This window comes from Puntigrus tetrazona, chromosome 13 (assembly GCF_018831695.1).
Source record: "Puntigrus tetrazona isolate hp1 chromosome 13, ASM1883169v1, whole genome shotgun sequence".
Classification (NCBI taxonomy): Eukaryota; Metazoa; Chordata; class Actinopteri; order Cypriniformes; family Cyprinidae; genus Puntigrus; species Puntigrus tetrazona.
The window spans coordinates 6,183,852-6,210,275 of NC_056711.1; the positions used below are offsets into that span (position 1 = coordinate 6,183,852).

The following is a 26,424-nucleotide window of genomic DNA, read 5'->3' on the forward strand; positions in this document are numbered from 1 at the left end:
GGAGGAGGAGTTTGAGCAGCCTTCACTTCCTGCCAGGCTGATCGATTTCATGGTGTTTAAATATGCACATAGAAACAATGGTGTCATGTCATGCTAAAAAAGATGATAAAAAGTGTGTTCATTTCTGTCAAGATCCCTGTGGAGGATCAAATAAACATCATTTTAAAATAAACAAGATATTATTAAATAATGTAAGCATTAGGTATAAATCTGATGTTTTCGTGTAAGATTATATATGTATGATAAATTATCCGACAAAGTTAGTGGTCCCCTTTGGCCTCTATATGGAAAAAATACCGTGAACAATCACTTTTCAATGGAAGTCCCAAATTTATTCCCAAATTTATTCAGACTACACTAGCTACAAATATTAAATTAATATGGATACTTGCCGAAAGTATCTGAAAACATCACGACAATCTTATCAGCTAATAATAAAACAGACGAGACGTGAGGGTTATTGTGATACTTTTATCAATTAATATTATTTACCGCAGGTGTATAGCAGTTTCTTTTTGTTAAAAAAAAAAGGTTTCGTTTAGAAAATTTACGACATAATAAATTCAAGCCCCGTCAGTAATTACAACGCTGTTGCCGACAGTCTGCTTAAACAGATATCGAAACTGTCTAATTCGATATGTGAGCGATTTGTTTAAGCGACCTCGCTCTTAAGTAGTTCTCGTCTGAGCGCGCTCCCGACGCTGTCGTGCACACCGCTCTTCTCCAGGTAAACCGCGCTCCCGTCTCGTGCGGTGAGCCGCGCTCGCGCGCCCGGCGTCTGACGTCGCGCGCCTCAGGAAGTAGCTGTCACATCCACATTGTCCGGGAATATACGCTACACGCATCAAAAACATCACGGTAAGTTCAAACGCATGGTTTGAAATAAAGAGCATGAAGAACCCTCCAATGGCCTCACATCCTCGGTGTTTTCCGTGCAGTGTATTCACTAAATCGTGCTCAGAAGTGTGTAGCGGCTGTAGTATAAATAGGCGGTGGCTCATCGATGAGGATTGATGAGCTGCTGGCGATGCGCTCCCCTTCAATTCATTGTTTTTACTATTTACTACTACGGAATTTACTTAAATTACAGTGAAGACTGTGTCATTCTGCCATCGTTCTTTCTTTCTTTCTTTCTTTCTTTCTTTCTTTCTTTCTTTCTTTCTTTATTTGTTGATTGTCGTGGGGGAGGGAGACGGACCGGGCTGGCAGGTGCTTCATGAGTTGATCATCACTGCACGGGAAACAAGCAAACGTGCACAATCACACTGCTTTCATTCTGCCTGTGTTCAAGTTAAATACATTCATATAGTTATCGTTAACATAGCATAATCTATCTATCTGTCCTTATACACACACACATTGCTCTATATTGTTTATATGTGACATATACACAGCTATTACACACACACACACACACACACACACACACACATATATATATACACACACATTTATATTGATTGTTATAATTTGTAATATTGATAAGTTATATCATAACATTATTCAATTTATTGTAATTATGTGTAATTATGTTGTTATAAATATGCTGTTTTATTCTAATATATATATATATATATATATATATATATATATATATATATATATATATATATATTAGAATAAAACAACAAGTTCATAACAACAAAAAGTGTATATATATTAGAATAAAACAGTTATGCATAATTATGTCTTAAATTATCTAGGTTATGATTACTTATTAGTCTTATTCCAGTTCCCTCTGTTGTATTTTCTTCATTTGCTATAGCATTTAAACATAATTTCTCATCAAAACCCACAGCATGCCCTGTTGATTCCTTGCCTGATAGACTGTAACGCTGCGTATCACTGAAACAGACAGAGCCACTGTTTTATAGAGTGGTCAGAGGGGAGCAGCTGTCATTGTGTGATTTATTTGTGCATTGTCTGAATGTCTGCTCAGACTGACCCACAGTCGCTCGCTGCTTTTTGTGAGCAGCACAATGTTTTCAGCCATGCACCTGTCCTTTCTAACCGTATAAGTGAATGTGTTGCAAACATCAGCGTTTGCTTTCTGTGCAGAATGCATAATACAGAAATAAGCCCCCGGGGGTTCAGTGCAGTTGTCGTTTATAAAGAGTGTTAATCCTGCCGGTGTGTATGTGTGTTTGTTTGTCAGTCTGTCGAGGCTGTGCGCTCTCCTCTTCACTGAAATCACTCTCTGTGCTCGGCTTTATATTGGAAGCTGCGTCACATTCAAATAGGCCTGGAGAGAAACAGAGAGCCTGAATAGAGAGAGCCACTCTTAAAGAGACCCGCTGCCTTTAACATCATCTTACATGCTAAGCATGTGAACGTTTGTGCGTGAAAGCTGGTTTTCAACACCAACGTCCTGGTCCTGGGTGCCAGTAAAAAGAGCTGTTAAAGCCAGTGATCGTAGCCGTACATGGCCTTTAGTAATCCAGTGATTAATATGTGAAGGATAATGTACCGTCAGCTGGTTATTATCACAAATCCCAACAGTGTAATCAGGACTCTCTTGTATCGCCCTGAAGGAGTTTATTTTGCAATAAAGTATGTTATCCTATGTTTTACACTGTTACTTACCACATAAATAAACAGATAGACATTAATATTTTTTTGAGTGTCAGTTATTCTATCGTGTAAAAATATCTGCCTTTTTAGTGGCATTATGCAATAATACTTTACAGCGTAATGTTGCCATTTTGTCTTTAGAGTTTTGCCATCAGTAAATTTTAGAGCTATAGTAGCAATAATGTAATAGAATTTAATAATAACATTTTAATAAATGTAATCAAAATGGTTTTTTTTTAAATAATTGAACGCAGTCACCTGTTTCTGTGGTGTAATAAACAAAAAAGCTATTAATTTATTGTTACTGAAACGGTTATAGAATATAAAGTGGCAATCAATATATGTAAATAAAACTGCATTGATTTAATAGTATTTATGTACTGTTTTAGTATTTATTCATATTTTAAATAAGCTGTTATTTTTAGTTTTTAGTACATTTTTGTGTTAGTCAGATAAATGTGCTTTTGTGCATTTTTTTTTTCAGATTTTCTTATTTAGCTTTCATTCAATTTTCTTTTATCTTTAGGTAATAAAAATACTGAGCTTCACTGTAAATTATAATGTTAGATCATCCTCTAGGCCTGTACAGCATGCGAAGACTGTCTTTCCATTTGTTCCTCAGTCACATTAATATGTTAAACACATTTACATGTTATTAAATTTTGCTGATTATTCGGTGTCGGAGGGCTTTAGGACCCAGTTGTGCCTCTTTTGCTCTCCTGCAGAAGGCAGCGCAGACATTAGCGCAGTTGCACTGCTCTCACACACTCACCTACCAACACAGATCAGTCAGACTTACACACATCTCACTCCAGCTCAGTCTAAAGCTGGGATCCTTCTGACAATTCGCACGTTAGCGGGCTCGTCTGAGCTCAGGCGTCCAGTAGGACCTCCTCTGGTGTCTCTCCCTGTGTCCCCTCTGGGGTTCAGTCTGTGCCTCCGCTGGAGCTGGACCAAAACGCACATCTCTGATACTCATCGTATGGACAAAGGCTTGAGTGATGAGAGTTAGGTGGAGATAGAGAAAGGCAGACAGAGAGATAGAGAGACGGTGGCTTGGGGGGGGTTGAAAAGCCTTTGCTGGTTGCTGAAGCAAGGCAAGGAACCGTTGTCAACGGCGACGCAGCAGCAGCATGTCTCAAATGAAACGATACACTTACAGCAGGGTGAGTGTCATACGGCGGACGCACTTTCTGTTTCCGTCTGCCGCCGTACATGTGAATGCGTGCATGTTTTTACTCGTATTAAAGTGGAAGTAGCGTGCAGTTGTGTATGATGCTGTGCAGGTGTTGTAGCATGTGTCGGGCGAGAGCATGCGTGGGCTCTGTCAGTCCTCTGGAATTTGTAAGGCTCAGCTTTTGGCTAAAACGCATTTGCTTGTGTACAAACTCCTACAATCAATTGCAAGTGTGTGTTTGAGGCAGTTTTTCTGCAGGCCAGTAAAGACATTTTTGACAGTTGCTGAGTAACACATTAAAAAAATCACGAGATGCATTTTGATGTTCATTATTCGACTAGTTTTACTTTTTGCCTTTGTTTTATTGTCTGCACTGTATGTCACGTTATCTTGGGCTAAAAGTGAAATCATATTCAATCTGATTCTGTTAAGGGGACAGTACACCCAAAAATGAAAATGATCTCATCATTTACTCTTTCCAAACCCGTATGACTTTTTTTGGACAAAAAAGGAGGTCAGTGGGAGAAGATACTGTTTGATCACCAACATTCTTTAAAATATTTAGTTTTCTGTGTTCAAAATCACACCGAACATTACAGCGTGTAAATGGTGACCAAATTTTCATATTGGTGGACGGTACCTTTTTACTTGACTACATCCTAAATTCAAACTGAACCAAAGCCTTTAGCTCAACATTAGTCTTATTTCAAACCCTTTTAAATGTAGTAATAACTTTCTGGATAGATCTATAGACATAAATATGATGTCCTTCCTGCATGAAACATTAGACAGCACTGCTATGAACATAAAAATCCAAAATTGACTTTTAGTGAATAGTGATGCATCCCCACAAGGATAATAAAACCAGACTACATTTACAATGTGGGGAGCATCCAGCACTTCCCTGTGACGAAAACATTAACAATCATAACAGATATGTCTTAATGATAATATAGAAAGACAAAATGAAGAGGTAATGTATGAGGATTAGAAAATTCAGTATTATAGTTCAGTTTAAAGAAGTCGAGAAGTCCCAACCTTAATAGAAAAACAAATGTGTGTATATGTTTATTTTTTCACGTGTACTTATTCCCTGAAACTGGATTGTAAGAGCTCTTATGCCAGAAGAGGTTAAGTAGTCAAATATATGCCTTTAGTAATATTTACATTACAATGAAAGCATGTGGGCTAGGATTTGATGGACAACACTTAATTCATTCAAAGGCATCAGGCTTAGTAAGCAAATCTCGTCAAGCATGGACACTTTATGTCTAACACATGACTCACACATGGCAGCTTAAGCTTCACGTTCGTAGGTAACATAAAATCATTTAAATGACCACGAGATCCATAGCAACAATAACATTCCTAAACCCACAGTTTTCCTCCCTTACTGACACGGTGACTTTATTCTGCTGAGTCACAAGTCAGTTTTCAGTAACTCCTGTGTCCTGCATGTGAACATGACGTATGCTTTGGCCGATTTTAAAATGAGCCTGTAACTTTATTAAATCTGCGTAATGAATGAATACGTCACATTTCAGTGAGCTGCTGCCAGCACAGCTCTCTGTGTTCGAGTTGCAGGAGAGGTCACATCTATCACTTGCGTTCCCTTTCTATTGTTCCATTGTAACCCAATCATGTTCCCAACTCTTCAGAGCATTTACAGTTTACATTAGACTCAGCATGAATGATAAATAACGCTGCAAATATTGTGCCTTATCTTTATGTGACCAGTGCTTATTTTTAGTACGCAGTAGCTTCAGAAATGAAACTTGGACCCCATCCTCTGTGTGATTATAGAGAATTTAAACAACTAAATGGAAGTGAAATGGAGCAGGTCTCTCAGGATCAGCCGGTGTGTCTGTGTGTTTCTGCACACTGTGACTGCAGGTAACAGTGATGTCTTCTGCAGTAAAGAATAAGGCTGCGTCACAAACTTTTTCAGCCCTGAGCTCTGGTCTGAGTGCTCCTAAATAACCCTCAATTGTCCTCTTAGACATATAATCTGGAGGGCATGATAGACTCGTTCAGAGAGCTAATGAGGAGCCTGCAAATGGCTTTAACTCCCCCAGATTGTCTAGTCACAGTGTTTTAACGTTATTCCACAAAATGCCTTAATGTCATTGCATTTCAAAAGCGATGCAGTCGGTCTGAATCCGACTGACTGAACAGCTTCGCAAAAGTGCTGAGATACAGTGCAACATCATTGGGACAGTTGACCATTCGTAGGGAGTTTTATTGGCAGGAGATTTCACCATTTGAACATTCATAATGCCAATGCAAACAAACCAGACAGGAGAATAGATTAACATCGGTGGACTTAAAAAATAAATTGACACTTTCCATGTTTGAAACAAGATTAAATATGAGATACTAAGATATAATTATGACCTATTGACCCCCATGGGCTATGACGCACATCGCTATAAAAGAATGAAATGTCTTCCGCGATTCTCTAGTGGTAAAAAAATAGCTTGATGAATTGAACTTTTTTGAACATTTTTAATGCGAGGATGAGAGCTTGAGGTAAGCATGTTGTATGTTTTAGCACCATGCCGTTGTAGCAGCAAACAAACTATGTGCAATGATCATTCTGAATGACTCTGAAAATTATTGTAGGCTGTCTCTGGTCACAAGACTGTGACAACATCCCTTTCTCAACCTCTCTTACTGTACGATATACAACCACGGTCACAGAAATTGTCACGATTGTTTCACAATGCCTATCTTTTGGGCCAAAAATGATGCATTGCGTTTCATGCTCAAGGTGGGATAACGTTCTGTAACGGCACGTTAAAGAGCCACTAAATGGTATTTATTGTTTGAATTTCTTAAAAAAGGACAACATTGTGTTACCAAATGTAACATGCTCTGTTTTGTCTGTCCACTCGTTGTCAGTTTGGTCTTTGCTCTGCGATGACCTTCAAACAATTGCTCATTCCATTAGTCGTTCAATAATTAATTCAGTTCATTTGTCCAGGAAACACTGAATTAATCAGGACTGAACACATGATTTACTGTGTGATGTTGCGAAGGTTTGGCTGTGATTTCATTTGAAACTGTTTTTTGTTGACAAGGTAAAAAGGTAAAAAACGGACAATATTGTATATTATTACATCGGTCACTTTAGTCATTTAAAACGTAACATCCTTCTTTCGCATTTTTCTTATAAAGTATGCTTGTATTGTCTTTCTCTAATTAAAGCCACTAGATTTAGTTTTTAGATCTTAGACTTTTTAGTATTTCTTTAATCTACCATTTTCGTGATACAATTAAAGCTCTTTTTGTCCTCTAAGGGTTTTTCTCTCTCGTCCCAGACCACCAGCAGCGGCAGCAGCAGGATGAGTTCAGATGGAGGAGGGCGGCCTGTTAAGGTGGGCTCTCTGGTTGAGGTCATCGGGAAAGGTCATCGCGGCACCGTGGCGTATATTGGAAACACCCTCTTTGCTTCTGGGAAATGGGTGGGAGTCATTCTAGATGAACCTAAAGGCAAGAATGATGGGACTGTTCAGGGTAAACGATATTTCACCTGCCAGGAGAACCATGGGATATTTGTACGCCAATCACAGGTACTCTAAACATGCAAACACTGACAGGTGAAAACGTGTGAATATTCTTTTGCCGACTTCTTAGAAACCGATGTGACCTTTTGCAGATCCAGTTAGTGGAGGATGGGGCCGACACGACATCTCCTGACACACCTGACGCTGCCACCTCCAAAATGCTGAAGCGGGGTAGGAAAACATTTACAGGCACGTATCTGCTTGCAACCGTATTTATCACACGAAATTGTAATGATCTCGTTTTATCTCTTATTTTCTCAGAGATAATTGAAGGTCCAAAGTCAAACAAAGTGGTGAGTGGGGAAAGGGAATACGTTCTTACGCTGGTACTTGTGAGACCGTGTGTGTATTCATAACTTTCTTTTTGTACAAACACCGGTGCCCTTTTGAAAAGGTGTTTAGTCTCACTTAGAAAGACGTTTGCCGCTTTTTCTGGCCAAAAACCACCCACTCAAACTGAAAAAAAGGCCTGAACCGTCTTATAAAGCCAACAGCTATAGTTTTTTTAAAATGCCGTGTAGGAACAGGTTTATCGGAAATTGTTGATACACACAATAATAGTCTGTTCTGTCGCTGGCTGTACCGAAAACAGAGAATTTATTAGAAATTTGTGTAATTAGAAATGTATGTCATTTCAGAATAAATACGAATGTTATTTAGACCAAAACATAATACTCAGTTTTTCCAGTGAATATGCAGTTTACTTGCTAGTGAATGGCTCAAAAGACACTTTTCGAAAAAGTTGTGTAGTGCCAGCCAATCAGATTAGAGCTTATCCCACACGTTTGTGTAATATTCATTTCACAATCTAAGAAAGCATGTCATCTGAGGCTACTTTAAAGGAAACGTATTGCATATTACTTCTCCTTTCCAGCAGAGGGAGATATAGTAACACTCTCTGGCCATGACATTTCTCTCATCCTGTATCTGTGTCTGTAAAAGTGAACCATGCTTCTGATTCCCTTCTGACTTCTCCTTGTACATTAATTTAACAAGCATCTTTGCACTTTGTAATTCCTCCCAACCAAATAATACATACTATACTGTAAAAAGCTAAAGTAAATAGCTTGTTACCCCGCTGCCTAAAAAAATTTAGTTGAATCAACTAAAATATTTTAGTTTGCACTTACATTATCATTGCTTAATGTTAGGCAGCGGAGTAACAAGTTATTTCAAGTATAGGTTTTTTACAGTGTATATGGCATGAACACACATATAGTCTTTCTCTCTTGTGCCTTGTGAAAAAGAAGTGTGCGTAATTGTATCAAGCATGCATTTGTAGTCCAAATCTTATATTAAAAAAAAAAAACAGGTAATACAGTATCGTTTTTAACTAACATACTAAAACACTATAAGCACGACTGTAGGGTCATATTTGATACTTTAAAGTATTTAAAGTTTATACATTGTAAATTAATTGCAACTTTATTATTATAAATGCTTAATTACAAATATACACATCATACAAGTTTCAGTAGAAACAATATAAATATAATTTATATAATAAAGTATATTTTTATATAGTTGTATAGTTTGTAATAAGTACTTATCAGTACATTCAACTATAATAACCTGTAATTATGAAATTACACATAAAGCTGTACTTAAATCCAAAGCACTTTTAAATTGAATAGATATAATATATTTTAGGTTATTGTACATTACATATAATTAGGTGTATGAAAATATTGCATTCAGTTTGCTCTTCATTATATAAGTACTCTTTAAAAATATTCTAAAGCGTACTTCCTTTTCACAAGGAGCGCTAAATGTACACTCGGTAATAAAAACACGCATGAATGCAACCTGTTTGTGTCAGAGACATCTAAAGTTTCTGTCTGAGCTGTTACACGGTTTGTATGTGAGAGACATTCATGCTCATTACAAGCGCACTGACTGATCAACTTTAATCTGTCGCCTCTTCCTCCACCGTCTGAGTCTGCAGCGAGGAACCAAACCCAAAAAGGTGCCGCATGTTTCTCTAACCTCTGTTTCCATAGCAATGGCAATATTGAAGAGCTCTGCTGCATGGCATCACACAAACAACACATTACCTGTGTGTGTGTGTGTGTGTGTGTGTGTGCTCATCAGGAGTGTTTCTATATTGTTTCTGTTAATTTTATGTACATTTATTCATGTGTGCTAGTGCTTTGCTAGCTGGATGGCAGTGTTCTTTGATGAATGACTGCTTTTAAATGGATATTATGAATTAGCATGCTGAGTATGGTGTGTCTGTGTGTGTGTGAGGCAGGCCTGGTGAACGTGTGAGTGAAGGAGACTGGACTTCGTATTCATACAATATGCTGTGCTTTTCGTGCGTCCAGGTTAGACTTTGTTACTGAGATTGCAGAATCCTTGAAAATAGTCAAAAAAAAAAAGAGTTGTGGTCAGTGTGATTTCGATTAATATGCATTCATTTTAGTGGTGTCAAATAATTAATTGCAAAAAATGACATTAACATTTTTTTTACAAAGTAATTCTGAAAGATAATGCACTTTTTACATTATTTAATTATGGAAAAATAAATTCTTAAAAATAAAAAAACTGTACATTTGTGTTTTGTAAATATGTATTGTGTTTGACTATGATATGTGATATGATATAAGGCTGATAAAAGACTGAACGTTTCCTTCCTTGTACTGCAGCCTGGCTTGGCATTAGCTGTCTTGTCTTTAGATCACCACTGAAATATTGGACTTGAAAGCTGTGTGTGTGCGTCCCAGAATTTTCTTTTAAATGTCAGTGCTTTGGGTAATGTTGTTTAGGAGGTTATCTACTTCAGGCTGTCAGTATGAATTGCTTGGTGCACTTGCCCCGAGGTTGAAAGTATAAATGGACAATAATGGAGAAGAGGGTCTCTGTTTAACTGTTTTAAACCACCTTTCACATCAGAAAACAGTGGCGACAACTGAATTTAGCATAAATTTGGTAATAGAAACAACTGTTGGTCAATGTGGGGTTAAAGTCACAGTGAGTTTTAAGCTTTTACAAGCTGCTTTTGGCCAATTTTAATACACCCTCCAAAGTTACTTAATCTTATTCCATGGATTTATTTATAGTGGATCCATGAATAGCTAAAGAAACTCACAAAGGATGAATAGGGATTAGAGCTGGCTGATATATTCAAAATGTGTATCATGGTATATTTCTTAATTTCAGTCGGTATAGCTTCATAAAAACTGCCAAGAACACCCACAACAGATGTCTGTACCCAAAAAACCTCAGAAAAATACATTTGTTAGGCCTGTGATACGTCCTTCTATTAAACTATATAATATTTTAGAAATAAAAACGGCACAGATAAATTCATGTTCACCTTTTATTTGTATTTAGCCTTCATACAAACAAGAAATGTGAAATCACAGTCAAATAAACATAAGACTCCCATGCACACCTTATTTATATTAATATTTGTAACTTTAAACATTAACACAGTTATAGATTGAAACAAACATGCTTCAGCCGATATGAAAGATGGGCTTTTTGAAAATACAATTTCATTCTCTGCCAGGAAGAGGCGCTTTTGCAGCAGCAGAAATCGAAATTACTCCACGAACACATGAACACTGCTTAAACAGATAAATATACAAATAAAAATGTCATTGCAACGTGCCGTCAGACCCACTAGAAGCCCCCGAGATGCCTCAAGAGACCTACCTGCAAAGCTACCTGAAAAACTATGCGCCGGTGCACTAAGGCCACTTTAAAAGCAAGGGAAGGTCACACCAAATATTTATTTAATTTAGTTAATAGAAGTTTTGGCAGCATTCTCATTTTACAGCATTTTTACACTAAAACGTTTAACATATTGTAGCTTTGCAGGTTTCTTAAAGCATTGTCACAGTTCTTCCACAGTTCGTCTTGCTCAGTTTATTCTGTTTCTTCGTGTCATTCAGACAACACTGGATGATGATCAGATCTCTGTGTGGAGCACTGGCGCTGTCAGACAAAAATCACACAGAATTATAAAACATTCGGCTAAATGCAGGTTTGAAAGCAAAAGATAGAAATAATGTAATAGCTTGATTATGAAATCTGTAACATTACGTGTTAGTTCTATTTAGCCCTGATAAATGAAGGCGTTTCATATGAAGACTGCGGAGATAAAACAGTGAAGGTCCAGGATTATATTTCACGCTTGTTCATCCGTCTCTCTCTGTTTTCTACTCCACATCACTTTTCTCCCTTGCAGAGCTGTAATATGATCCGTCTCCATCCCTCCCAACTCCGTTCTGTAATGGATCCTTAAATAACAATGCGTCTGCTCTTATAAATCACAGTAATGCAAACACACAGAAACACATTTCACATCTTAAAATGATTTATAAAGAACTAAGGGTAACACTTTAGGTCCCATTACGTAATGTTAACTAGCATTAACTAACAGCATTTTAAATGTTAAACTTGTGTCGAAGTTGGAAGTGTAAGTTGCTGAAACATGTTCCGCCTGCATTCACAGACATGTTCCTGACTGGAGAGCCCATAGAGATACTAATGGAGTGTTGCTAGGATACAGGCCAGACTCCCATCAGTCCCTCCCTCTCTCCCTCTTTCTGCTTTTGTTCCAGCCTGTCTCTCTCTCTCTCTCTGGTCTGGAGGGAGGGTGGATGTGTAGTGATGTAATGTGCTTGCTAGGCAGCCGTTGGCACAGCAGAGCAGCTCAGAGAGCTTACGAGTGCAGAGAGCAGGAGAGCCGGAGATGGATGCAGAGGGAGAGAGGCGGCCTCAAGGACAGCGTTATAATAAGAGAAGTGTTTAGAAAGGGGCTCGGTTTAGTTCCGGTTGGAGAAAAAAGGATTTAATCGCTGCAGTGCAGGAGAGGAGAGTCGTGTCAGCTGCAGCGGAGACGACCTGCAACACCGTCGCTGTGTGTGTGTGTGTGTGTGTGTGTGTGTGTGTGTGTCTGTCTGGCTAGCACTTGCCAACTGCTGTATGAGTGTGTTTGTGGCTTTGCTGTGGGCTTGGCCTGCTCTCATCTCGAGCTGCTGTTAATGTGACTCAATCCTTTTTCCTGCTCTTTTTCTGTACCTGTGTGTGTGTGTGTGTGTGTGTGTGTGTGTGGACACCTGTTTGTGTCTTTCCTCTTCAATCGTCAATATGATGAGACAGGCACCTACGACTCGTAAGGTACAAAAGATTATTTACTACATCTGTGGCATGCAAAATGCTCAGTGGTTGGGTGTTTGTGCGATTTTGGAGATGATTTTGTGTTTGATTGATGATTGTTGGTATGTCAGCATGGGATAGGATGTTTTCTATTGTTGGTGTTTAAGCAATTGCTAAAAGATCAGTTTTGATTCAGTTGTCTGGGTGATTAGTACAGTTTGTTCTCTTTATAGGTGACTAGAACTAAACAATCTGATGATGTGCAGTGGTCACTAAAAGTATTTATGTAAAAATGTTTGAATACAGAATATATAGTATTTATTTTAAATGAAAAAAGCATACCTTAAAAGTAAAATAGTTCATAAAAAGAAGTGTGTTGAAATAATAAAACACTAGACACAATGTTCAAAATGATCTGATTAGTTGACTGTATTCATAGTTGAAATGATTCGGTTGCTCGGTTGTTTTTTTTTCCAGTGGAATGAAATTCATATACAATAAAGAATGTGCATAGATTATATCGAAAAAATGGGGTCAGTAAGATTTCGTTGAAAGAAATAATACTTTAAGCAAAATAGCACTAAATTACCAAAAGTGACAGAAAATGTATTTATGTTGCTACCAAAATATGAACCAGCATAACTGTTTTTAACGTTGATAAAAATAAATAAACTTGAGATTTAAATTAACACATTAGAATGATTTGAAAAATCCGCTTTGCATCACAGGAATAAATAAATAAAGATTTTAAAATATATTAACATAGAAAATTGTTATTTACAAATGTAAAAATATTTCATAATATTAGTGTTTTTACTGTATTTATCATCCTTAGTGAGTAATCTCACTGACCTCAAACTTTTGTATGAGAGTGTGACTTATGTCATACCGGCATACAGTTTAATATCTTTTTCATATTATTTATATTGCGTTGTTTCCGTAAACTACATATACAACATGTTTATAACAATAGCAATAACTCTACAACAGTCAAACATGCGTTGACCGTCTGTGTGTGTATGTGTGCATGTCTGTATGTAAAAGAGTGTGTTAGTTTGACCCGGTCGGTGCCAGGCACTCTGCTTTGTGAGCAGACAGATAGCGCCATAGTGAGGGTTAGTGTTTGACTCTTTATGTGCCAAAAGAACATTTTTGATATTAAAGACACAAGCAGAGCTTACCGTCATGGGATGGAAAACAATTGTGCAAGTCATTTATTGAGGCTCACACAGATTCTTCAGTTCTCTTTTAATGCACGTCCCTTTTTTTCTATGACTAATCTTTACAATATATTTGTTTCCCCCCTTTTTCCCTTGATCCTCTATTCTTCATCTGTCTGCTGACCTGTGCTGGTCATATATCTGTATATGTTTGCCTTCTCCTCAGACCACCACCAGAAGGCCCAAGGTGAGCTGCAGGCCACATCTGTGTGCGCTTGTGTTTGATAAACGTTAGTAGTTGATGCAATTCATCAGAGAGTTTTTTTAGTGACCTCTGCATGTGTCTTTCAGCAAACGCGGGCTGGAGTGGGGGTGAAGGTGGGCTCAGGTTCAGCTTCTGCTGGAGAGATGAGCAGCAGTGAACCCAGCACACCTGCCCAAACACCGCTGGCTGCTCCAGTTATACCTTCACCTGTGGGGACACTGCCCTCACCCGGGGCTCCTCCCATCCCGGGACCCAGCAAGGTCGCACATGCAGACACAAATATAACAGCTACTATCATTCTGTGTGTATTTTTAAACCAGAATGTGTCTGGATTGTTCACTTTTGCATTATTTTTAGTTGTCAAGGTCACAGGTGTTATGAAAAACTAGCTAAAGGCTATTGACCTGATTACTGATTATAAATGGGTGTTTTTGTTAGCTTTTTTTTACTTCGAAGTACTGTTCGGGGGGTCTTTTTAATGTTTTTTGTAGACGTCACTTTTATTAACCAAGTTAGCATTTATTTGATCAAAAAGTATCTTTATACTCTGAAAATGTATTATAAAAAAAATCACGACAAAGCTAAAAATTGTGTTATAGTTTAATTTTCAATCAACCTGTAGCTTCAAAAAAGAAGTGAAAATATTGTAATATACACTGTGTGTATCTAGCACACATAAAAACTATTAACTATAAAATTTCCAAATTCTAACATTTTCAAAAACTTTAAACACCTTACATATTTTGAGATGTTATGGAAATGAATGAATGAAATATCAGAATTGTCCATTAATGTATATATTTACACATTGTTAGTGGACAAATCAAATATACTAGTTATTAGTGAAAGAGAAATAGTGTGTTATAATGTTCTTTTAAAAGTGCCAGTATTTAAAAAAACACCCAAATCCTTTAGAACTATTGAACAACAAAAAGCACAACTTTTCTCTGATATTCATGTAAATATGAAAGGCGTGCATTCATGCATGCATTCACTCCCTTGCAGGAAGAGGAGTCGCTGCGAGCCCAGGTGAAGGACCTGGAGGAGAAACTGGAGACGCTGAAGATGAAGAGGACCGAAGACAAGGCAAAGCTCAAGGAGCTTGAGAAGCACAAGATTCAGCTAGAACAGCTGCAGGAGTGGAAGAGTAAGATGCAGGAACAACAAAATGACCTGCAGAAACACCTCAAGGAGGCCAAGAAGGTATCGAGTTACTGCACAGGACTATGTTATGATAAGTGTCAGAGTGTGGATAACCAAAGCGGCTGATATCCTGTTATGTAGGAAGCTAAGGAAGCTCTTGAGGCTAAAGAGCGCTACATGGAAGAGATGGCGGATACAGCGGATGCCATTGAGATGGCCACACTGGATAAGGAGATGGCTGAAGAGCGGGCTGAGTCCCTGCAACTGGAGGCTGATGCTCTGAAAGAGAGAGTGGACGAGCTGACCATGGACCTGGAGATACTCAAACATGAGATAGAGGAAAAAGGTACAAAGACACCTAAACTTACGCAGTTGTTCAGACGCAGAGGCATAAGCGAACTAAGCGGCTGCTTTAGCGCCCCGTGGCCACCAGAGTAGCTTACATGCAATTATATCTTATTTTATCTTTTGTGATGTCAATGTTAATTATACAAAAGCTCAATATTAAATAAATAATCTGTACATATCATTTCATTATTTCCACGTTGTTCCGCATCTTTTTTTTTTCTGAACTTGTCCTTCTCTGCCAGAGCGCTTTGGGGGTGGAGGGGGGACAAATTCAACATGGGGTTTTATGGCAGGGGTGCGTTTCTTAAATCCATCGTTAGCTAACTATGGTCGTTCTCGTTATTTCCATTGAACTCTATCGGTAGCGACAGAACCATAGTTGCACACCTGATCAGATCGGACCTCAGTTATTTAGCATAGCTTGGCTAGGGTATCTTTTTGATTTAGCGAAGTTCATTTTGAACATCAAATAGACATTTTAATAAAAATATATAATAAAAATGGGCATATAGTAAAAGATAAACTGATTCATTAACTGATAACAGCTTAACATTATTTACCTCAGTGTTGTTGAGTTGGTGTTTACAGATGCTGTCATATTAGCAGCAGTTTCGTAAAATTATACATGTCTTTACTGTCGCTTTTGATCAATTGAATTTTTAATTTGATCAATGAAATCAATTGAAAGTCTTTAAGGAATTACTGTATTATATTCTTTGCAAATTAATTTGTGTTAGTATTCATTGATGACCACAATATGTGCTTATTAACTTAATAAAAACGGGCCTGCAGGATCAGATGGAGCAGCGTCGAGTTACCATGTGAAGCAGTTAGAGGAGCAGAATGCTCGACTCAAGGAGGCTTTGGTGAGGTGAGGGTTTACATCAGTGTTGTTTGATTTCGCTTGTGCTCTGTGAAGATCATGATATCAGCTCCTCTGTGCATTAGGATGCGTGACTTGTCTGCATCAGAGAAACAAGAGCACGGAAAGCAACAGAAGCTAATGGAAAAGAAGAATTTTGAGCTGGATGCGCTGAGATGCCAGAAAGAGAAACTACAGGAGGAGATGAAGATGGCTGAGAAAACGATTGATGAGCTCAAAGAGCAAGTGAGTCGTGCCACTATTAACACTGAAAATCTCCCGGTTGACAAATGTCTAATGATAGACGTGGTAATGATCATTAGGTGGATGCTGCTCTCGGGGCGGAGGAGATGGTGGAGATGTTGACGGATCGTAATCTGGACCTGGAGGAGAAAGTACGGGAGCTCAGAGAAACTGTCACAGATCTGGTGAGTGTTTGAAGAGTTTGTGTAGAAGTGTATGTCGTGATGTAACAGTGCACTGAGGTTTGTGTGCGTGTGCTGATGTAGGAAGCCATCAATGAGATGAATGATGAGCTGCAGGAGAACGCCAGAGAGACGGAGCTGGAGCTGAGAGAGCAGTTGGATCTGAGTGCCGCCAGCATCAGGGAGGCGGAGAAGAGGGTGGAGGCGGCACAAGAAACGGTGGCAGACTACCAGCAGACCATCCAGAAATACAGAGAGCTCACCGCACACCTGCAGGTGCCCAGCACGCAAACCACAACACCTTCAAATACAGACCACTAATCAAATGGGACACGTGCATCACATAGTTTGTGTGTGTGGAGCAGGAGGTGAACAGGGAGCTGATGAGCCAACAGGAGGCCAGCACCGAGCAGCAGCAACAGCCTGCAGAGATCTTCGATTTCAAGATCAAATTCGCAGAAACCAAAGCTTACGCCAAGGTGATTATGGTTATGAATGTTCAAACAAACACTTTATTAACAATAAAGTAGTCCAGTGATTTTTTGTAAGATTTTTTAAAAAAAGAGTTTGTTTGAAAAGATGAAATTCACAAACTAATTCATGATTAGTTTTTTGCTCATTCTTTCAAAAAATTAATCAGTCATCGTTTTTTCGTAATTCTGAACTGAATTGTCAGATGATTCATTACTTCACTGAATTCAAAATGAGCAAGAGGTTAACAGCTGACTTGTTATTCATTTGATATTGTTTAGCTGAGTAGCAATAAAATACAATAGTCAACATTTGAAGTTGATCAATGTTCTCAAATTTAAAGTTATTATAAATAGTAAATAAGTTGTAAAGATCACAAGAACACATTTTGGTTTTAGGCTTTAGGACAACTTGAAAGATTTTGATCCACTTTAAATGCTGACTAGTGTATGTTGACCAGTGTCTGTTTAAAAGTTTGAGGCTTGTTTGATTTTCAAGAAGTTTATTAATACTAATAATAGCATGTCAATAGCACAGATGTGTTAAAGTGATAGTATCATAAAGCTCGAATCATAAAGTTCCAAAGGATTTCTTCTTCAAATAAAAACATGTAGTCGTGATTTCTATTACAATATTTGTTTTAGTTTTTGCATAATTTCTGAAGACTGGAGTAATGGATGCTGAAAAGTCAGTTTTTCCATCACAGGAATAAATTATTGTATTATTGTAAGTATATTACAAAGAAAATAACAGAAATCACATCCATTACAATGTTTTTGACCAAAAGCGTAAAAATATTTACCTGTATACCTCAAACTTTTTTGTACACTATACTAATGTGTATTAAGTACTTATTATTGTTTGTGTTGTTAGAAGATGGATGCCTCCTTCTGGTTAAAAACACTCCAGATGTCTTATAATGTATGTCTGCTTGTGATTCTAGGCCATAGAAATGGAGCTGCGTAAAATGGAGGTAACTCAGGCTAACAGACAGGTGTCACTGCTGATTTCCTTCATGCCTGACTCCTTCCTGAAGCACGGAGGAGACCATGACTGTATCCTGGCTCTACTTCTCATCCCACGACTCATCTGCAAGGTGAACTTTCTGAATATACTTGTTGTTGAATATATATGCTGCTGACCATTAAACCATGGTCATTCCTGTCTGCAATGTGCTTTGGTTGAATGTGTTTGTGCGTGTGCAGGCGGAGCTGATCAGTAAGCAGGCTCAGGAGAAGTTTGAGCTGACGGAGACGTGCTCTCAGAAGGCAGGGATGAGAGGAGCCGCCGGAGAGCAGCTGAGCTTTGCTGCTGGACTCATCTATTCTCTCACACTGCTACAGGCAACACTGCACAAATACGAACAGTCAGTTCACCTAAACTTACACGCACGTCCTAACATCTTCAAGAGCATTAAAGACATGAAATATATTAACGAACGGCATGTGTCTTGTGCAGTGCTCTGAGTCAGTGCAGCGTGGATGTGTACAAGCGTGTGGGCTCTCTGTACTCTGAGATGAGCGTTCATGAGCGATCCCTGGATTTCCTCATTGACCTCCTTTACAAAGACCTGCTGGATGAAACCGTCAACGTGGAACCTCTTACAAAAGCTATTAAATACTATCAGGTAACGTAGCACAATACGTCACTTTTTAGCACTCGCATTGCAAAACTGCAATAATATTCCCCATACGTTAATATATTTTTCGTTATTGGTCTACACAGTTTTTACAATCAATTCCAAAAATTCACTGGCAAATTTTTTGTTTAAAAATATTGTAAAACAGTATAATGAAATGTTACAAATTTCAATTGAACATTAAAATGTGTTTTATTCCTGCCAAGCTGTATTTTTAGCATCATTACTCCAGTTTTGTTTATGTATTATTTAAAAAAAAACAGTAAACATACATATATTATGCAAACAATAACTTTTATTTTGGATGTGATTAATTGCAAGTAATCTTTTGGCAGCACTAATATGTATATATATATACTTTAATACTCTTCTGATGAAAACTACTGACGCTGTCATTTTTATTACTATATTATTCACGTATGACATTGTGACAAGTTAATAAACTGACATTCTCAGACCTATCTGACAGAAAAGTCAGTTGACTGAGTATCATTACTGCACCTACCTATGCATACCTAAACTCACCTAGCGAACTACTATTTGTCTTTCAATCACTGGTTTCAAGTGCTCAAAATATGCAAAAAGAACAATTTATTGACATGCTTTTCTTTTTTGTTGTAGCACCTTTACAGTATTCATCTCGCTGAACAGCCTGAGGACTGTACCATGCAGTTAGCAGACCACATTAAAGTAAGCCACTACTTTCTCAAGACACAGAAGACACAGACTGGTACACATACCTTTAACACATCTTCATGTGTCTATTTAGTTTACCCAGAGTGCTCTGGACTGTATGGCAGTAGAGGTGGGCCGTCTGAGGGCCTTTATACAGACAGGGCAGGACGAGGAAGCGTTTTGTGTGCTGCTGAAGGATCTAGACACTTCCTGTAGTGATATACGACAATTCTGCAAGAAGATCCGTCGTCGCATGCCAGGCACAGACGCACCCGGCATCCCAGCAGCCCTCAGCTTTGGAGCACAGGTGATGCAGAACTCATGTTCATATTTTCTATGCATTTGGGGTAATTATGGGTAATGAAAGGTTTTTATTTTAGTCCCCAGAAACAGTTTAAAATGCATGCAAGGTCAAAAAATACTTTCAATGTCTTATAATATGTATTTATTTTTACCTTGCGATTCCCAAACGATGTGCTCAAAGATTCCTTTTTCAAAGCCCTCCTTTACCTGACGCTAATCTGTGATGAGTGCTCTGATTGGTCTCATTTTTATCTCGCCTGTAAAGACTGATAAACCAGCGTTTGTGATAGTAGTGCTGCTTCTGATTTTTTTACTGCTCCCAAAGCAGCACCTAGTGGCAAAGAACGAATTTGCATTTTCATTCAGACCAACGCGAAAAGACAAACAAGTGGCCGGTCAATACGCTAACGTTTTAAAAACAACTTGTTTGAATGATTCCGTAATAGAGGCACTTTTAAATTTTGTGCATGTATCTTTGATGTGTAAGCCTTCGCTTGATGGGGTCTGTGTGTGTGTAGGTGTGTGAGACCCTGGCCGAGAGCAGAAGGCAGCTGGCCTGGGTGAATGCAGTGCTGCAGGAAGTGGCAGCAGCAGCCGCTCAGCTCATCGCCCCTCTCAGTGAACACGAGGGACTGCCAGCCATCAAACTGGAAGACATGGCCTTTAAAGCAGCTGAACAGGTATAAAAGTTTTTCTTTACATAATATATGTTTGTGTACCGTGTTTATGACTTTAAGTATATAAAAATACACATACATTCTGCATATATTTTGAATATATTTACATGTATATATTTATATTAATATAGTTTATATCATCTATAATATATTTAATATATAAACAGAACATATTTTTCTTAAATATATACATGCATGTGTGTGTGTATTCATATATGCATAATAAATATACACAGTACACACACACACATAAATATTATGTAAACAGAAACTTAATCATTAACCTAGTCTTCAGTGTCCCATGATCTTTTAGAAATCATTCTAATATGCTGATTTGATGCTCAAGTAACATCAAGAAATACACCCAGAGTTGCAATCTGTTAGGTTAGAATTATATTTATACTACATTTTAAGTGCCATTAACAGTTTTCTTTTTTTCTTGACAATTATTAATCAAGTGCTTAATTATTGAACGCATAACCCTAATACATTTGTACATTTAGGCAATTTGCATTGCAGTCACTCAAATGTTTTTTAATAAAAATATATTATTTTTAATTTACATTTTTATACGAATAACCATAATATAATATAATTGCTAATGGGGGTGTCATGTTATCTTTTTTTTCCTGCTCAGATCTATGTGTCACAGGGCATAAACCCTCAGGAGTGTCTGCGGCAGTCGTGCAGTGTGGTCATTGCAACCATGAACAAGATGGCTACTGCTATGCAGGAGGGAGAATATGACTCTGAAAGACCACAGAATGGAGTAAGTCTGGGCTCAGTCTGGCTGTCCCACATCACGGTTATGAATCTTTGCGCTTGTGTCTCAGTATGCATGTATTGTTGTAGATATCTCCTGTGGAAGTCCGAGCAGCAGCCCTGAGGGCAGAAATCACTGATGCTGAAGGACTCGGCCTCAAACTTGAAGACAGAGAGACTGTCATCAAAGAGCTTAAGAAATCCCTTAAGATAAAGGTGCTGTAGCAGCATTCATATTTAGACATGCCAAGAAGCGTGAGATAAGGGCTTGAAATAATTTGAAACTGTACTTGTTTCTAGGGAGAGGAACTGAGTGAGGCCAACGTGCGTCTCAGTTTATTGGAGAAAAAGCTGGACAGTGCGTCTAAAGATGCAGATGAGCGGGTGGAGAAGATCCAGACAGTCCTAGATGAGACCGTTTCGCTCCTGAAGAAGAAGGAAAAGTAAGAGATGACAAAGAGGGTTGTTGAACATACAGGGGTTGGACAATGAGATTGAATCAGTGACCAATTTAGTGCTGGAGGTTTCATGGCTAAATCTGACCTGCCTGGTGACCAATCTTCATTGATTGAACGCGGCACTGACAAGGATTACCGAACCATTCTGGAGGACCATGTGCACCCAATGGTTCAAACATTGTATCCTGAAGGTGGTGCCGTGTATCAGGATGATAATGCACCAATGCACACAGCAAGACTGGTGACAGAGTGGTTTGATGAACATAAAAGTCCCATGGCCTGCACAGTCATCAGATCTAAATATTATTGAGCCACTTTCGGGTGCTTTGGAGGAGCGAGTCAAGAAACCTTTTCCTCCACCAGCATCACGTGGTGACCTGGCCATTATTCTGCAAGATGAACGGCTCAAAATCCCTCTGGCCACTGTGCAGGAGTTGTATCTGTCATTCTCAAGAAAAATTTATGCTGTATTGGTCGCAAAAGGAGGCCCTACACCATACTAATGAATTATTGTTGTCTAAAACCAGGCGTTTCAGTTTCATTGTCCAACCCCTGTAACTCCTAATGTGCCGGTATAGTAATGGGGATATTATACTGTAAAAAATGCTTTTAATATGGGTATTATAATTTGTAGGGACTTTGAGGAGACCATGGATGCTCTCCAGGCTGACATAGACCAACTAGAGGCAGAGAAAGCAGAGCTCAAGCAGAGAATCAACAGCCAATCAAAGATGAGCATGGAGGGCCTGAGAGGAAGTCAAGGCTCTGGTATCGCTTCTATTGTGACCTGTGGCATTAGTGCTGGTAAGAGACAGAATCAGTCAAGCTTAAACTAAAATATCTTTCTCAAGTCTTTATTTTAAATGGTCTAATATGTCTTTCGTTGTTTGTATTCCTTTTAGAAGAACAAAAAGGTAAATTTGATGTCTGTGGCATTTAAATCTCTCCACTCTATTTTCCTCATAGTCACGGTCTCTCTGTGAGCTGCATGTGTGCATGAAAGTTATTCTTGCTTATATTACCCTTTCAAAAGTTGCATGCACTGCATTCAAGAGCCGTGCAATAAATGACCATGACATAACGACCATTTATTGCACAGAATACTTGACTCTGAATACTGACATTTCTCTCTTTAATAATGTAGTTTCCTTCCTCACAGCTTATATGTTATTTAAAGTCTGCCATAAATCTCTCTCTGTACTCTTTCCTCTCATCTAATATAATATGTAGCCATCTAAGTATAATTATGTACAGACAACTAGACAATACTAGACAAATAGTACTTAAATGTGTATTACAGTTACATACTTTGTAAATCAAGGTAATATTTGTAATCTCAATTATTGCTTCGGTTCATCTGTATTTAGTGAAGAATTAAAAAAATCCTGAATGCATTTAATATAATACACCCAGAAAATGCTCTCTTTGAAGAAACATATTTTATTAAACACTACAGTAGCATGGCAAGTGTTTGGGGTTGGTAATTTTTTCACCGAGGCTTAATTTATGTGATTAAAAATAATGTAAAACTATTTTGAAATATTTTGACATCTTTACGCATGTAATAAAAAGAAAAATTTCTTCTCATAATTTTTATGTTGCAAACAGTTTTGCTGCTTAATGTTTTTGTGCAAACTGTGATACTTTTTCAGTTTTTTACTGCTAAATAAAAGTATCAATTTCTCAAAACATTACTGACCCCAAACATTTGAACTGTGTTGTATATACAGTATTTTTAAATACTTGAGAAGAACACGTGAGTTGTTAACATGTCATTGGTTGTGCGTGTGTTAAAGGTGTATGTGCCGCTTCAGGAGTGCAAGTGATAGATTCTCCACTGCTCACTCAGCAGATCGAAGCTCAGCGACTCAGTATAAAGCACCTGAAGAACGAGAACAACAGACTAAAGGTCTCTGCTACTGCTTCACAAGCACATTTCCCCATCGCAGGCACTGAAGGTTCATTCTCACCTTTGTTTTTGTGTTTGCGTGGACCCCAGGCAGAAAAGATGCGTGCTCAGCTGGCGTCTCTTCCTCCTCTGAACGTGCCAAAGCTGGGCTGGCGGGAGGGCTGCAGGCCTGAGGTGTTGTCTAGCGCCCTCTACCGCAAAACAGACCAACTACTGGACACTCTGCTCCAGATGAGTGCCAATGTGAAGGTGGTGGACATCACAGGGAAATCTCCAGGTCTGTCATAACTACACATAAAATGCCATTGCTATTGTTGTAAAGTAATTATTTTACAGCGTTTGTGCTTTCATGAACAGTGAGTCCCGGGGCACAGATCATAGAGCAAACAGCAAGACTGCAGTCGCTCAGTGACACACTCGATAGGCTTAAGGTAAACCCAAAATGCTCCGGAATCGTTAAGTCGTCATTAAAACGTCTCCTGCACTTATTTAAGCAACGTGTTTTTTTGAAGGACGAGGTCGCTGAACACGTAGTGAGTCACAGGCCCGGTGCTCAAGTCTCGTCCGATTTTGCCACTTTTCCCTGCACTTCCTTTGTGAAGGTAAGACAGACACATAAAATTGTCCCACATTGTTTGGGTCTGTATAAACCTCTCATTCTTTCTTCTTCCGCTTTTAGGCAAAAGAGGAGAAGAAAGGAGATGCTGTGTTGGTCGGTCGTGTGATGATGCCTTGCGCCCGAGGGCAGGAACAGGTGCATCGTCTGGTGCTTTCAAAGACACAGTTACAGAGAGTTCATGGCCTTCTCCAGACTTAAAATAACCTCAAAAAATAATAACCTCGCTTACATTCGGTCTTCAAAACAGAAATCGAAACAACAGATGTCATGGACAATGTGTCTAGGGCCACAAACCAATAACAAAAAAACGCTATAAATCATGCCAAGCGTCTGGAAAGCTTTGATTATATCACACCAAATCTGTAAAATGATACGTAAAGGCTGCAGATTTTAAACATGAGACATGCTGAGGACGTTTTGACAATTAGACTTTATTAACGTAGCATGAAATGGATGATTCAGCATGATCCCTGCTGCTTTATATCTGTATCCATTTAATCCCTTTCTTCCTCTAACTGATTTGGATTCCTATTGATCCATGTTTACAAGTATTTAGCTAAAAGGTTTACAGTTCAAACTGTTTAATTAGTACTTCCTAAGTGATTTGACTTGAAGCGATAGTTGACCCAAAAATGAAAGTTCTTTCATTTAATCACTCATCCTCATGATGTTCCAAACCCGTAAGACCCCCATCTGAATGTGAATTATGATATTTTTGAATAAATCTGAGAGCTTACTGACCTTTCATAAAGATGAATGTAAGAATGAAATATTCCCAGGCGCAGAAAAGTACTAAAGACATCATTAAGATAGTCCAAGTTCAGGCATGTTTCGTAATACTTGGGAATTCTTGGGAATGGACAGTGGAGACTGACACATAAGAGAAGAAATTGTTGAATAAAGTTATTTTTGTGTTCTGTGTGCACAAAATGTATTCTTATAGCTTCATACGATTACATTTGAACCAATTGATGTCACTAGACTATTTTACTGTCTTTCTGGGCCTTGAATGTTTCATTTGTGTTGCTGTATATGCATGGGCAAAGAGCTCTAGGATTTCATCCAAAATATCTTAATCCAAAAATGAATGAAGGTCTTATGGGTATGGAAGGACGTGAAATTGGGTATTTTTTGACAAAAGTAAACATTTTGTGGGGAAACTAAACCTTAGAAATGTTCAAGTGACGGGGAATAAAACAGGAAAATTGCCAATAAAACGGAGGTAGAGACACCAGTCATTTCGATTTGACATCCTCCCAAATACTCTAGCAACCGCATAGCAACTGCATCGCAATATACTAAGAACAACTGAAAATCTTATAGCATTGCTCTAGCAACTACCTGAAGCACCATCAAGTCCTGCATGCACAAGCATCGCTTACATTATCTTCATAAAACCTAAAAATCTAGTTTTTAATCAAATGTGCAGTCTCATTTGTGGTTCGTTGAATTTTCGTGGGCAAAATCCAGTCATTTCAACTGGGAATGTGTTCAGTGGTTTGAAAGTGACTTCTGTGTGAGCTGTGCTTCATGCATACACTTCATGCTACCCTCTTGTAAGCAGACAACTAAACTTATTTTGCTCACAAAATTTTGCTGATGCGAATACACCTCAGTTATCAAGTGTTTCAAACCTTTGATTTGCCATTTTATGCATGCAGTGTTTACAGGAGGCCAAAGGTAAACTAAAACCCAATTTTGGGTCTCTATTTATGTAAACAAGCACAAGTTAATTGATTATGTTTTTTTCGTTAAAACTGATCAGATGCTACTTTATCAGTGATTCCTGGACACAGCCCTCTTCATATACCCGTTACAGTTACTCAAGTATCAGACAGGAAAGATAATAAGTTCTCATTCACTTTTCACTTATACAATAACAGTCAGATTTTAAAACTCTGTGTTGCTTGACTGTGATGCTTGAATGTGCCATGCCAATGTGCTTTTGTAAAGAAAATACAATGCAAATCTTAACGAATGATCAGATTTAGTGCCAATTAAGGGCAGGTTAACATCAATTGAATGCTGCTGTGGGCAAAAATAGAGAAGGCGTCATATAACAATATTTATTAACTGTTGAACATTTGTTTCAAGAGATTGTCAGTATTCAAGTGGTCTTAAGTTAGCAAAGGTTTGCTATGTTACTATTGTCTAAGTTATTAACCTGTTATTTAACTGTATAAAGTGCATACTGTTGCTTACAGTATTGTTGAATGTGTAGGCATCTTATATTTAATGTGAGTCAATTAAATAAATGATGTCTGAACATTTCGCATTGTTTGAATTTC

General features: G+C 38.2%; 1 protein-coding gene across 7 annotated transcripts; it reads left to right on the plus strand.

Annotated features, from left to right (window-relative positions):
* The first annotated feature begins 722 nt into the window (after positions 1 to 722).
* Positions 723 to 26,407, plus strand: dctn1b (dynactin 1b). 7 transcript variants are annotated; one of them, XM_043255486.1, is made up of 31 exons: positions 723 to 858; positions 7,069 to 7,320; positions 7,407 to 7,485; positions 7,576 to 7,607; positions 9,260 to 9,280; positions 12,424 to 12,441; positions 13,807 to 13,827; positions 13,932 to 14,105; positions 14,851 to 15,048; positions 15,130 to 15,334; positions 16,129 to 16,207; positions 16,285 to 16,444; positions 16,522 to 16,626; positions 16,708 to 16,899; positions 16,989 to 17,102; positions 18,038 to 18,190; positions 18,300 to 18,460; positions 18,553 to 18,721; positions 19,355 to 19,423; positions 19,503 to 19,715; positions 20,230 to 20,391; positions 21,026 to 21,157; positions 21,241 to 21,366; positions 21,451 to 21,593; positions 22,243 to 22,412; positions 22,511 to 22,522; positions 23,405 to 23,517; positions 23,608 to 23,794; positions 23,875 to 23,948; positions 24,030 to 24,119; positions 24,197 to 26,407. In XM_043255486.1, the coding sequence occupies exons 2-31, from the start codon at positions 7,093 to 7,095 to the stop codon at positions 24,332 to 24,334; spliced, it is 3,738 nt and encodes a 1,245-aa protein (XP_043111421.1). In that variant the 5' UTR covers positions 723 to 858; positions 7,069 to 7,092; the 3' UTR covers positions 24,335 to 26,407. The 7 variants fall into 7 exon arrangements, with proteins under 7 accessions (XP_043111421.1, XP_043111415.1, XP_043111416.1 ...); XM_043255480.1 differs by lacking the exon at positions 723 to 858 and adding an exon at positions 3,308 to 3,737 and having other exon boundaries at positions 7,048 to 7,320; XM_043255481.1 differs by lacking the exon at positions 723 to 858 and adding an exon at positions 3,308 to 3,737 and having other exon boundaries at positions 7,048 to 7,320; positions 22,514 to 22,522.
* The last annotated feature ends 17 nt before the right edge of the window (positions 26,408 to 26,424 follow it).